The following is a 16,137-nucleotide window of genomic DNA, read 5'->3' on the forward strand; positions in this document are numbered from 1 at the left end:
TACTTGTCAGTGTCAAATTTCTAGCAAATAAGTTCTAAGGCTTCTTGTAAAGGCACTCTGGTAAAAGAGAAGCAATGTGAAAGCTCACAAGGATGTCAGTACTCGTAAGCCTAAAGTTGTTCAGGCATCTAGAAAAATGCCTGGAGTTGTGAATATGATGTGAACACTTCCCGACATAAGGGCTAAGCAAATTCTTCAGGTGCTTAGAGTGTGAGTATGTTGGGGTACCAATGTTGTTAACAATGGGGCATAGACTGTCCATAAAATCTCAGTGGATCTGTTGCTCTCCATCAAAGCCTGGTAATAACCTCATCTGGCAAGCCAGATTCTTTGAGAATGGCCATTGTCTTCCTCGATCCCCTCTTGGTGGGTTCAGTGTCAATTGTCTGGTATGCACTGCAGGCCCCTCGTTTTCTGGGTGTAATCCTGATGAGATAGGACCACAGTTGTGTTACCTTTGTTGGCCGGTTACACCATGATATCGAGATCTTCTTGTACTTCCCGTATGGCTGCCATTGTCCTGCTAGAGATGGTTAGTTTTGTGGGTTTTGTTCAAATGAGAATATAATAGGTTATGTGAAATACTTCTTCAGTTGCTTCAAGTAGAAACCATACAGCTGCCTGTTCCGCTGCGCTGATGATATCCAAGTTAGGTGTGGATTTAGGTGTTGGTACCAAATTGATTCCTTATTTTAAGAACTGAAACCACACCCTCATTGTGTTGCTTGGCTGTGAGATTGATGATAGTATTGCAGTGAGCATCAGAAAGCTGCTTCTGATAGTAGTTTGGCATATAGATAAAGCACCAATTTGATACAGGCACTGTGTTGTAGATTCATGTTTTTGAAAACAAATCTGAGGAGAAACTCAAGTCTGTTTGGTACAAAAAGAGCAAAATGTTAGGAAATCATAAGTATGACAAAGTTGGAGGCAATCCTTATCTGAAGTTGATGAGTAACAGTTTCAGAGTAGAACAACCCATTTATAGTTTAGGACAACTGACACTTGTAGTTGGTAGAAGGGTTTAAGAATACTAATCAAATGTAACAAAAATAGCACTTGTTGAACAAATAGTGCTTTGCAGGCTTCATTTCACAACTGTCACAGACAGAATTGATGACCTACATCCATAAACTGCTTTGGTATTTACACACATCACTTCACACCAACTGTATTAAGATTCAGTGAAGTGTAGTAATGTATTTACAATGTAATGTCTATACTCTGAGAATTCCAGAACAGTGTTCTCTAGGAGACTAGATGATTCTGTTGAATACATTCATAATTTTTATTTCTTAGGTACCATAGATTACAGCTCATATTTATTGTTTTTTTTTTTTTTTTACAATAATTATGAATTTTTCAGGATTGCAGTCAGCGTGACAAAGAAGTCTTCATTTGCACATCAAACAATGAGGTGCAGTCAGATTATGATTCACTTGCATGTGAAAAGCATCACCTACATTCTCTGCACAATGGATGGTTTCATCTTCTGTGCTATGTTACTGCTAATTCACCTTACTTGGGCCAATACTTCATCGAAATGAAGAAAATTGTTTCACTCCCAGTCCTGAATGCATTGGTGGAACAAAAGGAGAGAAAAAACAGTTTCTACAATGATGCCAACTTGCCATCTGATGCAGTAATCAGGAACAGTCAGTACATGTATGGGGAACCAATTAAGCTGATATGGAACACTGGTTCAGACTTTTCTCTCAGGTACAGCAGCTATTTTGAACTACCTCAAAATTTGTTAAGCATGGGTAGTGGGTCATGTGTTCTTTCACAGGAAGTAAAATACCTAGTTAATAGTAATGCAACATGTGTTAGGAAAATATCAAAGGAAACATGCAATAATAATATAAGTTCTTATTTGAGTGTTGCTCCATATGCTTTGTTAGGAGATGAGGATTTTTTCACAATTCAGTTACCTGCTGTTGCAAAAGGTAAGTTTTCCACAGACTCAACAGAAACAAGAACGAAGTATGTTTGTTTGAAAAATGGATCAGATTATGTGACATTTTCAAAGAATATATTCATGAAGGCTGCTGCTGAATCAGATTATCAAGTGAATGATGACTCCAATACTACTGATTGTGAAGATGTAAATGATCAGCTATTGTCTACTTTCTACAATGATTCAATAAATGTTTGTGGGAATGTGCTTATTTCTGCTGATTATAATTTCATCTGGAAGGGTAGTGAGATAGTGATGTTAAATGTTGTATATATGTTGACTGATGTGTTCTTACCTGAAATATCAATGGGGAGAGGTAGAAAAGCACCAGCAGAAGGTGTGGGAACTACTAATATAAATAGTCCAATACTAAGTGATACAATAGAACTGTATGTCACACAATATTTCTCAGTCAGTTATCATTATTATTCATATAATTCATCTGCTTATAATGAAACTGAAACAAATTAATTACTTCCTGATTATTGCCTGTAGTAATGAGGGTAGTGAGTGATAGTTTCAATAAGATTTCATATGATGAGACACTGGTGATATTATTCAATTGTTAATAAATTGCCAGGTTTGTGAACCTGTTGCCATCAATTTCAGTAATACAGCAAATACTAATTTCTGGTTTGGAAACAAATCTATAATCTTTTATAGGATTTTCTTGTACTTTATTATTGGAAAACTGTTAAGGAAAGAAATGTAAATAAGTTTCCAAACCCAAGACCAGCTGCTTATTTTACATAGCTTTACCACAATATTTATTTTTCAGTACTGAAAAGGGAAGTGCTGTATCTTGAAGGTATTCTGAGAAGGAGTTTAGGGAGCAACTTCTGATACACTGCATATAATTTAATTGAAAAAAAGTAATACAGAACAGTTACATAATGCATAAAATCCGTGTTTACATAAAGAATGTTAGGAGTAGCAGCAATGATAGAAAGATTTGCGTCTATCATGACTTACATTGGTTGAAAGCTTCAAAGCTAATTTGTGACATAATCATAATGAAACATATCACCACTGGCTCCTTTTTTTGTTATTCCCTTTTTTTGTTATTCCGTATTTTCTAAATATTTTTAAAACACTTTGTACCTTAATTTGGCATGGTTCGTCATTGTACATCTACATGTCTACTCTGCAAGACATCTCCTGATGTGTGGCGGAGGGTAGTGGGTGCATCATTCCCAACTGCCATTGTCCCTCTCCTGTTCCAGTAGTAAATAGTGTTTATGAACAACAACTATCAGTAAGCTCCTTCTTAACTTCAAGTTTCTCTTATTTAACTGCATTACTCATATTGTGAAGTATATGCTGTAGTAAATTATATTAGTTTGAGTTGTCTTGGAATGAGTACTCTTCAGATTTTAAAAATAAACCAATATGATACCCCTTTCTTGCTATATCAGGCACAAGAGAAGGGAGGAGCATCTGCATGACACTCTCACTGGAATGAATCTCTGATAAAACTTGCAGTTTGTGTGAATTTTGATCATTTCTCAATTAATACTATCTTGTTGGTCTTCTAGACCAGCAAATAATACTAAAAACAAAAAAATGCTCAAATTATGGTGCAGTAAATTACCTACTTTGTATCTCCAGTGTCCACATTGCTTGAGGAACTGAATTTTATATGGTACATAATACACCAATAAAAGTAATTGCTTAATTCTTGGATTAACAGGAAATCACTTGTCTCTATAAGAAACAGATGTTCTCTGACGAAATTTGTTGAGACAGAGGTACTACAAGGATCAGTTCTCGGACAATTCTTTTTCATAATTGCAATCATCAATTTGCCACATCATGTTCCACATTACTACATATGTAGATGACACAACAATAACTGCAACCCATCAAGACACACCAGTCTTACAAAAAATGTCACTGGAATCACAAGAATCTGCTGTAAAATGGTTCTCCTCTAACAAATTTTCTGTTAGAATTATCTAAAAATATAGGAAACAGAACAATTAAACTTACAGGATTCTATATTGGCTCAAAGTTGACACAGAGAGGACACATCAGTCATATTTGCAAAAGAATATCATGGGTAAACTTAAGAGACATAGTTATTAGCACTTCCGAATATTTAAGACTGACATATTTTGGACTGTTCCAATCCCACAGTCCTTACGGACTGCTGGTATGGGGACTCTTTTCACATATAAGTGATATATAGAAGATAAAAAAAATCACAAGAGAAATGTGTGGGGCTGGACTGAAAGACTATGCTTGACCTCTGTCTAGAAACCATAATGTAGTCACAACTGTAAGCCTGTGTTTCTGTATATGTATGTAATCATTGCTACACATTAAACTGAATGTAAAATAATTTCAAATCAGAGGAGATTCACCAGAACAACTCTTTGATGAAAATTAAACTGGGTATTCCAAGACAGAGACTGCTAAAAGTAGCCTCCTCACACAGAGTTAGCCCTCTAAAAATCTTTAATAAACCACCACTCTCAGCATGGTCAGTTTGTATTTATTGGGCTGAAAAATCTACTTTATAATATAACAGAATTTTTTGAAGTACCAATTGTGAAGATATGTTAAAATTCAAAATGTATGAATAACTGTCAGTAATTGTGTCTGTAATTAAGTACAGTGTACTCCCGATTATTCATGTGTGGAATATTCGGTTAGTGGATTATTCATGTATAAAAAAAAGCACATGCATTGCACTGGGGTACCAGCTGTACGGGTTGCCGGCCGCAAGGGGCAATGATGCACGTAATGAGTTTAAATTTCATAGAATGGCTAACACATGAGTTACAGTGTTAATTCAGCCGCCATGTTGACAGTTGTCAGAACATTGAGAGGAGCCAGTCTGTCGTTTGTCTGTGTGGTAAGTGAACTGCTTTATTTGGTGAATCCTTTAATTTATCTTTGCAGTTTGTTCAGTGGAATATAAATTAAACATGTCTAATGTGTATTTAGCATTCAGTTGCATGAACTAATTTAGAGATGGGCAGAAAATATGAAACAGGACATTGTTTTGAACTATAACAAGTTACATCTGCTCAGATCACTTTGAAGAGAAATATGTGGATGACACAAATTATCAGAGGTGTCTTTTGTCCAATGCAATCCCAACTGTCTTTAATTTTCCACAACATTAACAACAAAGAGAAGGTGAAATCCCATAACCAGGACCCAGAAAGTGAACTTTTGACAATTTGTACAATAATAGTCGTAATGAGTCATCAGTATCACACAGTAAGTCTATAATTTAATAATTATACTGCTTTTACATTCTTTGCCAACAGCCATGCCATGGTGATATCACTGGTTCCTGTTAGATCACTGAAGTTAAGTGCTGTCAGGCTGGGCTAGCATTTGGGTGGGTGACCATCTGGGTCTGCTATACGCTAGCGGCAAGCGGGATGCACTCAGCCTATGTGAGGTCAATTGAGGAGCTACTTGATTAAGAACTAGTGGCTCATACCCATTCATATCCACATCCACTGACACCTATCAGCTGAGAATGATACGGCGGTTGGTGAGTTCCATTGGGCCTTCTGAGGCCTGTTCGGACGGACTTCTACATATTTTCATGCAAAGAAAATACCATTTCTGTTAGCTAATGCAATGCACATTTTGTAGTTTACTCAATAATCTTCACGTGGTGCCTGCTCATTTTGCGTTGAATGACATTCAGTTTGCGAGCAAAAAGAAGTTATTGAGGGTGGACGAAAATGTTTTGAGTTGTCCCGCAGTTTTATCTACATCAATAACTTAATGCATATTTTGACTAAAACTTTCCTTGTTGCAGCCAGTGTGCACAGAAATTTCCCCTGTTTACTGTTTTTTTTTGAAAGTAAATAATGCTAGCGTGAGCTATGTGAAGTTAGTCAATTTCAAGAGGGTGAAACAGCAGACAACATCCTTGACTACAGATAAAATGGCAAACTGATATTCATTTTGCTTCAAACATTGCAGATATATAGCCACTCTACAAAACTTAAGCTCTCTCAGCAGACACTAAGCCATACCAGCAGCAGAAGATGAATGTACCAAGCTGCACCTGAGCTAGCGCAGATATCTGCTGCTGATTCTGCCACTTCTACCTGTCCAGTAGACAGCATTCTGAATATGTGTTTGAAAGTATCTTGATTTCTCATGTTTTTCAATTAGTCATGTGTCTTCTCCGCCACATTACCCTGAATAATTGGGAGTATACTGTATATCAGAATTATATATAAAAGATGAATCCTATTCCATTGTATATATATGGTCAGTGACGAATAAAGATGAATCCAGCAGTATTGATATGTACTTGGACTTTCATGATGATAGTATTAGTTTCATGGCCCTTAGTTCTGCTGCTGGTGGTAAAAAGCCAAGGGTGTTGCGGTAAACATGTGCCATGAGGAGTGGTAAGTGATGAACCTGGAGGTTCAGCTCTGTGATATGAACTTGTTTGGAAGTGGACTTCTGTAGGAAACATTATTTGGCATCATAAGGAATGGACTAGTGTCGATCACACTGTTTCCATACTCCCCACTGATCCTGATTATACTGTTAGTTTTATAATATGGGAATGAGGCAATGAGGGCTTGGAAGTTTTGGCATTGAGCAAGGTGACACAGTGCTTAGCATAATGGATTCATATTCGTGAGGACGATGGTTTAAATCCTTGCCTTACCATCTACATTTTAGTTTGCTGTGATTTCCGTAGATTGATTGAGGCAAATGTGGGATCATTCCTTTGATAGGGCACGGCTGATATCCTTTCTCATCCTTCCCTAATCTGAGATAGTGCTGCCGGCCGCGGTGGTCTCGCGGTTCTAGGTGCTCAGTCTGGAACCGTGTGACTGCTACGGTCGCAGGTTCGAATCCTGCCTCGGGCATGGATGTGTGTGATGTCCTTCTGTGTCACTAATGACATCATTGTTGTTGTGATGTTAAGTTCGTATCTTCCTTCCATCAAAGATTTACTTCATAGACACAAAGTTTTTGGAAATAATGGTCTTCATGTGGCAAAATTAATAGACCAGGATCAAACTGTGGTAAAAGTAGCTTATTATATATGTCACAGTTGGCCAGAACGCCCTACTAAAGTTAAGAATCTGACACTACAGACTTACTTTTTAGCATGCTTCAGATTAAATCAGAGCTATGGTGTACTATTGCTGTCCACAAAAGAGTCTTAAAATACTAGGTGGCGTTCCTGATTCAATGACGTACACTACAGGATGTCTAGGATGAAGGGATTAGCAAGGAATGATGTATTTTGGACAGGCATTAATGCAGATATCAAATGTGTGCACAAGGCCTGCCAATTATGAACACAAAATCAGTCGACTCTAGCATTTTACCCTACCCTTCTCAGTAATCTATAGGAATGAGTACAAGATACAAATGCATTCATGGGGTTTGTGTAGTTACTCATTGTGGGAACTCTTCAGAATTTTCATTGTGTTGCCCAGGTGCAGTCAACAATGGCCAGAGCTGCAATATGGCCACTGGCAACTATATTTGATATGGATGAAGCACCTCACATTATAGTGTAAGATAACAGCCCACAATTCATATCTGGCATGTCCTTTCCCTTATGTCAAAGGAATGACATAACATATATGTCTATGGCTCCTTTTCACTTGGTGTCCTAACTCTAAGACAAAGCAGATGGTCAAAGCATTTGAAATCTAGCTAAAAAGCTATAATGATCGCTGATGAGTGTCTGACATGCTATTTCACTTCCTATTGCCCCACAACCGTGACTCGGCAGAGATTTATGTGAGTGTAGGCTTTAGAAACTATTCAGCTCCTTTAAGTAATAGAACCCAGTACGTTGTACTCGATGGTGAGTGTTCATCGGAGGTGAGGGTATCATCTGGAGTGCCACAGGGAAGTGTGGTAGGCCTGCTGTTGTTTTCTATCTGCATAAATGATCTTTTGGATAGGGTGGATAGCAGTGTGCGGCTGATTGCTGATGTTGCTGTGGTGTATGGGAAGGTGTCGTCGTTAAGTGACTGTAGGAGGATACAAGATGACTTGGACAGGACTTGTGATTGGTGTAAAGAATGGCAGCTAACTCTAAATATAGATAAATGTAAATTAATGCAGATGAATAGGAAAAAGAATCTCGTAATATTTGAATACTCCATTAGTAGTGTAGCGCTTGACATAGTCACGTCAATTAAATATTTGGGCGTAACATTGCAAAGCGATATGAAGTGGGACAAGCATGTAATGGCAGTTGTGGGGAAGGCGGATGGTCGTCTTCGGTTCATTGGTAGAATTTTGGGAAGATGTGGTTCATCTGTAAAGGAGACCACTTATAAAACACTAATACGACCTATTCTTGAGTACTGCTCGAGCATTTGGGATCCCTATCAGGTCGGATTGAGGGAGGACATAGAAGCAATTCAAAGGCGGGCTGCTAGATTTGTTACTGGTAGGTTCGATCATCATGCAAGTGTTACGGAAATGCTTCAGGAACTCGGGTGGAAGTCTCTAGAGGAAAGGAGGCGTTCTTTTCGTGAATCGCTACTGAGGAAATTTGGAGAACCAGCATTTGAGGCTGACTGCAGTACAATTTTACTGCTGCCAACTTACATTTCGCGGAAAGACCACAAAGATAAGATAATAGAGATTAGGGCTCGTACAAAGGCATATAGGCCCTTATTTTTCCCTCGTCCTGTTTGGGAGTGGAACAGGGAGAGAAGATGCTAATTGTGGTACGAGGTACCCTCCGCCACGCACTGTATGGTGGATTGCAGAGTATAGATGTAGATGTAGATGTAGATGTAGATCTTTGTGCTCAACCCTGAGAAAACTGGGTCTGTGGCCATGCCCGTATTGTCTAATGGGCTTACTCATCTGGGCTTGTACGTTCAGCAGTATATTGGGATGGACCAGATGACGTATCTTTGCTCTTAGAAGACTACTAATATGTGAAGTAGTGGTGAGTCAGTGGCAACATGCGTGGTGCTGAAATTAGTTCATGCCATGGAAACAAATGGGTCACACTTCCTAATAAAACCATGGCAGGGCACAAATAATCATATCAGACTTCCACCACTGCTGGTTATGAACTACAGTTGGGCTTAGTTACCCTCTCAGTAACATAAAATCATAGCTAGTAAGATTCTGTGCCTCAGCTTCCAACAAATCTTAGGGGGACCCCAGAAGCACCAAGGGTCTGTCCTGTACAGGCCAGTACAAGCAGTGGTAATGTGGGAGTAAATGGTTGTTGAATTACTTCCCACGTTAGCGGAAGCATCTACTGTTATAACATTGTTGGCACAAATATAAGCACACCTGTCATCCTTGAGCTTAGGACCATATTAGATGTCACCCTCACGGAATAAATTGAATTAATTTGTCACACTAAGCAACAAGATATTTCGATGATGACTGACTACATAGACTGCTAATTCTAACCGCCCCACATCATCACGTTTTTGTAGTTCCATTAGTACCCACAGTTGATTTCACTATTGTGCACTAAATTGCCATTGTAACTAGAAAGACATTTTCACTCTCCAGCGGACTGTGCACTGATATTAAACTTCTTGGCAGATTAAAACTGTGTGCTGGGCTGAGACTCGAACTCGGGACCTTTGCCTATCGCAAGCAAATGCTCTACCATCTGAGCTACCCAAGCACGACACACGCCCTGTCCTCACAGCTTTTATTCTGCCAGTACCTCATCTCCTACCTTCCAAACTTCACAGAAGCTCTCCTGGTAGAGCACTTGCCCACAAAAGGCAAAGGTCCCGAGTTCGAGTCTTGGTCCTGCACACAGTTTTAATCTGCCAGGAAGTTTTGCCATTGTAGCTGTTCCATTGATACTTCAATGGATTATTAGATTTTTGCACTATGCCTGTTGCTTATTTATGACTGATGCTGTTATCTGTTAGTTGTTTTGCAAAAAGGTACTATCTTGGCCTGCTCAGACAATTCCAATCACCTCATGGTGGCCGACTCAGAAAATGCTGATACCAGTAATCAGTTACAGCATCTGAAATGGGTATAGACGAGAGCAAGAGCTAATGTTACATGCATTTTGAATGAGATACACTACTTTAATGATGCAACCCCCTTTGGAGATGACAGATTTTCTATAGATCAATTACAGGAATTATTGTTTACATTAACAGACACTGATGACAAAATCCACAATCTACTTGATGGCACAGCCAATGTGATGAATATATAGTCGCAGTCAAGCATGCCGTATGATGCACATTACAGGGAATATAAGGGAAATTGATAAACACCAAGGGTCACACTACTGTTGATGATAAACAACCTTCCATGACCGGAACTTCACCAGCTAATGTCAGACTGCCCATTATAAAACTTGAGGCATTTTCTGGAGATGTTGAGACCTGGGCTCATTTTTGGGAAGAGTTCTAGCAACCAGCTGATCATGAGTCACAGATATCTACCACTCATAAACACACATTTTTCGTGGTTGCATAGACGGAGAGCCAAAGTATTTAAATGATAGTAGTGCTGTCATCTCTGACAAACAAGAAAAAACCAACAGAATTCTCACGGCACAGATAGAATTATACAAGGTCACGTGGATTACTTGGAATGTATTAAACACACAAACTTTCCAAATCAAGGATCATACAGTTTTTCATTCATCGATTGCAGTCATCGCATCCAAGCATTGTGAAGACTTAAATGCTTGTGGTTGTGTACTAGCACAAAACTACTCAGAACTTTTCCTGACAATATCTGCTGATGTTGTGTTATTTGTGTTGAAGCAGACAGGTCTCTAATGGGGACATAGTTCAGTTGATGGGATTTGTAGAAATGGAAATAGGTGCAGCACTTATTTCACAGAAAATCCACTGCGATGATAAAATGTTGATTTACTTTCAACGGCAGCAGACCTTCATGTCTTTACTGGTCAGAAACAAACTTTACCCAAAGACAGTAACAATTACACTCCATTTTGCATATTCTGCAAAGAATGTTGTCATTAGACCCAAGGATATAATAAAATGACTGATGTCACTGAATGAAAACAGAAATTGAGAAGTACAAAACGGTGTTTTTTACACCTAAACCAATGACATAGTTTCACAATGTAGGAAGGAGGGTAGGATATTTTGTGCTAAGTTTAAAACACTGCATCACAAGTCGATGTGTGTCAAAGGTACGGTGTGCAAGATCTCAGCAGCACAGTTGCCTCAACTGTACAAAGCTTCATGTTGTTGCAAACAGCTCAATACTTCAGTATCCTGCTAGATACCTCGTAATATCCACAAGACTTTTTAGTTTCCAACATTTTAATTATTGTCTCAATCTCTTGTCAGTGTCACTGAGATGTATTTCAGGTAGCAGTGTTGTACAGCCATTTTCTAAGGGAGTTAGATGATTCCCAGTCGAAACTAACTTTTTGTTTAATTCATCTATGGTATTCAGAAAGTGGTTGTTAAATTCTATACATTTATCTGAATTATCAGGAAGAAAAACATTTTTGTTATATATTGAGTTTATATCCTCCATCTTGTGCTTTTGGCCAGATGACTGACCATACTGTTTAATTTTATCGTGAGAATTAGCTGTCCTCCAAAATGAGTTTTTCATTCTGCAGTGGAGTGTGCGGTAATATGAAACTTCCTGGCAGGTTAAAACTGAAAACTGGGTGCCGAACCGAGACTCAAACTCGGGACCTTTGCCTTTCGTGGGCAAGTGCTCTACCAACTGAGCTACCCAGGCATGACTCACGACCCACCCTCACAGCTTCAATTCTGCCAGTACCTCGTCTCCTACCTTCCAAACTTCACAGAAGGTCTTCTGCGAACCTTGCAGAACCAGCACTCCTGAAAGAAAGGATATTGCAGAGACATGGCATAGCCACAGCCAGGGGGGATGTTTCCACAATGAGATTTTCACTATGCAGCGGAGTGTGCGTTGATACGAAACTTCCTGGCAGATTAAAACTATGTGCTGGACCGAGACTCATTTGCCTTCTACAGCTACATCTACATCTACATACATACTCCGCAATCCACGATACGGTGCATGGCGGAGGGTACCTTGTACCACAACTAGCATCTTCTCTCCCTGTTCCACTCCCAAACAGAACAAGGGAAAAATGACTGCCTATATGCCTCTGTACGAGCCCTAATCTCTCTTATCTTTGTGGTCTTTCCGCAAAATGTAAGTTGGCGGCAGTAAAATTGAACTGCAGTCAGCCTCAGATGCTGGTTCTCTAAATTTCCTCAGTAGCGATTCATGAAAAGAATGCCTCCTTTCCTCTAGAGACTCCCACCCGAGTTCCTGAAGCATTTCTGTAACACTCGTGTGATGATCAAACCTACCAGTAACAAATCTAGCAGCCTGCCTCTGAATTGCTTCTATGTCCTCCCTCAATCCGACCTGATAGGGATCCCAAACGCTCGAGCAGTACTCAAGAATAGGTTGTATTAGTGTTTTATAAGTGGTCTCCTTTACAGATGAACCACATCTTCCCAAAATTCTACCAATGAACCGAAGACGACCATCCGCCTTCCCCACAACTGCCATTACATGCTTGTCCCACTTCATATCGCTCTGCAATGTTATGCCCAAATATTTAATTGACATGACTGTGTCAAGCGCTACACTACTAATGGAGTATTCAAATATTACGAGATTCTTTTTCCTATTCATCTGCATTAATTTACATTTATCTATATTTAGAGTTAGCTGCCATTCTTTACACCAATCACAAATCCTGTCCAAGTCATCTTGTATCCTCCTACAGTCACTTAACGATGACACCTTCCCGTACACCACAGCATCATCAGCAATCAGACGCACACTGCTATCCACCCTATCCAAAAGATCATTTATGTAGATGGAAAACAACAGCAGACCTACCACACTTCCCTGTGGCACTCCAGATGATACCCTCACCTCTGATGAACACTCACTATTGAGGACAACATACTGGGTTCTATTACTTAACACTTTAAGGTCTGGGACTTAGTACGACATTCTAGCACACGAGACTGGTGTTTCTTGTCGTTTTTCAAAAAATCGTAATTCAGGAACGGTTAGAGATAAATCATTACAGTTTTTTTCATTTTAACCACTGTAACTTTTAAACTTTACAATGAAGTAACACATTATAGTTACTAACTTCACTTAAATTTTACACTGTTATCACAAGCTGATAGCTGAAACAAGGAAAATATAAACATCTTGTAGTAGGATTTATTGTTGGTAGAAAGAATATGGCACTGGATTATGTTTTGTAGAAACAAAATGAAAGGTATTTATTTAAAAAAAATTACAATTCACAACTAAATTACATTACATTTTGTATAAATCATTTCTATACGTAATTGGCTTTTGTATGAAATAGTTCAAAGCATTCTGGCACGCACAGTGAAACATCACACATTGCACAATAATAAATTGTATCTTTCCTCTTCCACTTTCCAGTTGCTTTCTCAGCCCTGTCACCACACACTTCGCACGATCTGCATGTCCTCGCTTTGTTGTCAGTTGGAGGAATTTTTCTTCCGAAATAATGCCCAGTTAGTCTGTCGCCTATAGTCGAAGGGTTCACTCCCAATTGTTCCTCCCCTGCCATCGTGGCCAGTTTTTCTTCAATCACAGACATGAATATATGCAGAGAACATGGTTGTCTGTGTGACATTTTATGCATTATGTAACTGTTTACTATTCTCCGAATGAAAAGGTGGAAGAAAAGCTTCTTCCACCATTTCATACTTTTCTTTTTGAAGGGATAGTAAGCAACAAGTTGATCCCTTCGATCAACACCTGTCTTGTTCATATTATAATCAAGGACTGCATCAGGCTTGAATTTTTTTATATGGCCCCCTTTAGCCCTGACAGTTACGTCAGATCTTGTTGCACCATGTTTTGAAGACAACACTGCCACATCCCAGGTGTCTTTCCACTTACAAGCCATCATATGTGGTCTATGTCTGAATGTCATTTCACCTTTCTTCAGTACAACTTTTTTCAAACTCTTAGGCATTTCTTTTCTGTTTAGCATAACAGTGCCAACACCTAAAGTGTCTTTGCTCCATAAGAAGTCAATAACTTTAGGGCTAGTATAAAACCGGTCCATGTAAACAGTGTGACCTTTAGATAAATAGGGTGAAAGTAGACGTTCAAACAATGGAATAATTGTGAAGGCATCACCTTTGCCTGTGTAAATCTCCATATTTAGAACATAACCAATGTTTGAGTCACACACAGAGGACAGTTTGGTGCCATACTTCTCTGGTTTGTTCTTAATGTAGACTCTAAAATGTATCCTGCCTCTAAAGGCACACATTCCTTCGTCTGTGGTCAAATTCTCACTTGGCACTAGCGAGTCTCTGAAGCTCTGCACAAGATAATCAAAATATGGCCTGATTTTATGTAAAGGATCAAAATTTGGCTGTCCACGTTGTATGTATGTATCATTATTATTTATATGCAGCATTGCCAAAATTGACTTGAAACGATCTCGGGACATCAGTTTAGCTGCAAATGTGGAGTGAAGAATGGGAGCTGCGGACCAGTAATCTGCTATGGATGACTTCTTTACCAGGCACATGTGAATTACTATAGAAAAAAATTTATAAACCTCTGCTAAAGTAACAGGTTTCCAGTGCGACCACAAACTGTGTTCCTTGATTTGATTGGTACGCCTCAAGTTTGCAATGGTATTTGCATCATACCTGTTTGTTTCTTGTTTCACAAGCTTCGTCATATTCCTGTTGAAATTGTTTTCAAAAAACTCAAATTCAGTTGATGTGGCATCAAGTGGAACTGTAACTCTCGGAACTTCTCCATAAACAGTGTTCCTTACAGGAGGTGCAGACATAGGAATGTCATCCCACCCAAGTCAGCCAAAATTGTTTACTTTTATTACAGTCTACTGATTATTTATAAGCACAGAGAGGGAGTGAGAGCAATTACCATTCCGAAATTCGTGATCTATTGGACGCGTTTCCTGCTGAAATGTCAAGTCAATATCATTCTGAAGCTCTTCTTCTGTAAATAAATAAGTCATATGTACAACTGGATAAACTTGTATTATCATTATAAGTCTAAAATATATTACTCGAAATATACATAGCAAATGAGTATGAGCAGCCTACTGTTTCTTACATGTTTTAATGTATCACAACCTAAATTCCAGTAAATATGTTATAATTACCTGTAGTATCTCTGTCATCTTCAGAATAGTCACTAAGTTCTCCTTCAGGACCCGAATCATTGAACAGAACATCCAAAATTTCTTCATCTGCAAGTCTTCGTCTATACTGTGACATCTTGCCACCACTGCTAATGCATGGATGTGGCAGACTCTATAGAAACAAACATTTCCCCAGTTGGTGCTGCTATCTAGCGGATTTTTCACATAACTAAACCATCAAGCTGTGTAACGAAACACACGAACTGTGAGTACAACCCGTAGTTTGTTTTCTATGCATTTTTATACATCACTGCGGGCATAGCTCGTCGCTCGTTGGCAGCGCTCACAACAGGGACTGCGGGCATAGCCCGCGGCTAGACCACAAAATGTTAAGAAGTCTTGTCTTTCACGGGCAAGTGCTCTACCAACTGAGCTACCCAAGCATGACCCGCTCTCACAGCTTCAATTCTGCCAGTACCCCGTCTCCTACCTTCCAAACTTCACAGCACTAGCCTGTGGAAGGTGAAGGTCCCGAGTTCGAGTCTCAGTTCGGCACACTGTTTTAATCTGCCAGGAAGTTTCATTAGCTGTCCTGTTTGCATACTGCACACTTTTTGCCTTCCTTATGGCATTTGAAGCACCTTACAGTACTGTTTGTAATGGACTCCTGCAGTTCGTCTGTTACTATTCCTATCATTTTGATATAATTTACAGTTTGTTGTGCATGTTATCTTTATCCCATTAGTCAGCCATCCGGGTTGCCTGTTAGTGACAGTATGCTATTTTAAACTTTCTAATGTGACTGTGTTGGTGATCCCTGTAACCCATACAACAGGTCTTGCTGTCAAGGACAGAGGCCATTTTACCAAAGCACTATCATTGGGATGGAAGAGATGTGCTCGGGTGATCAGTCAGCAGCTCTGCGTTGTGTGGAGATAGTAACAGCTTAGTCTTTCCACCAAGGATGGTCGGGGATGTGGATGACTGTTTACAGGTACTAGTCAGGGGCAGCAACAGTTAGCACGCCTGTCCTCTAAACTCTTGAAGTTGGTCG

At 39.3% G+C, this 16,137-nt stretch overlaps 2 protein-coding genes across 2 annotated transcripts in view; one reads left to right on the top strand and one right to left on the bottom strand.

The window, feature by feature from the left end:
* Nucleotides 1-6,224, top strand: part of LOC124607424 — a 64,806-nt gene extending 58,582 nt beyond the window's left edge. The window contains exon 4 of the mRNA XM_047139751.1: nucleotides 1,367-6,224. Within this exon, the coding sequence (XP_046995707.1) occupies nucleotides 1,367-2,428 (1,062 nt within the window). The 3' untranslated portion in view covers nucleotides 2,429-6,224. The remainder of the gene's footprint in view (nucleotides 1-1,366) is intronic.
* On the bottom strand, nucleotides 3,718-15,219 carry LOC124606097 (piggyBac transposable element-derived protein 4-like). Its single transcript, XM_047138063.1, has 3 exons — nucleotides 15,105-15,219; nucleotides 13,661-14,506; nucleotides 3,718-3,809 (listed from the first exon to the last, which is right to left on the bottom strand). The coding sequence occupies exons 1-3, from the start codon at nucleotides 15,217-15,219 to the stop codon at nucleotides 3,718-3,720; spliced, it is 1,053 nt and encodes a 350-aa protein (XP_046994019.1).
* Nucleotides 15,220-16,137: the final 918 nt, after the last annotated feature.

Source organism: Schistocerca americana, chromosome 3 (genome assembly GCF_021461395.2).
Source record: "Schistocerca americana isolate TAMUIC-IGC-003095 chromosome 3, iqSchAmer2.1, whole genome shotgun sequence".
Taxonomy (NCBI): domain Eukaryota; kingdom Metazoa; phylum Arthropoda; class Insecta; order Orthoptera; family Acrididae; genus Schistocerca; species Schistocerca americana.

Bases quoted from the DNA above. Each gene is read 5' to 3' on its own strand.
- LOC124606097 (XM_047138063.1), bottom strand. From the start codon at position 15,219: ATGTCACAGTATAGACGAAGACTTGCAGATGAAGAAATTTTGGATGTT. The intron at 14,507-15,104 runs GTAATTATAACA...TTTTTTCTATAG, and splicing joins AGATGACAGAGATACTACAG to TAATTCACATGTGCCTGGTA. The intron at 3,810-13,660 runs GTATGAAATGGT...GATGGGTTGCAG, and splicing joins CTATCCCTTCAAAAAGAAAA to TTATTGTTGTGTCATCTACA.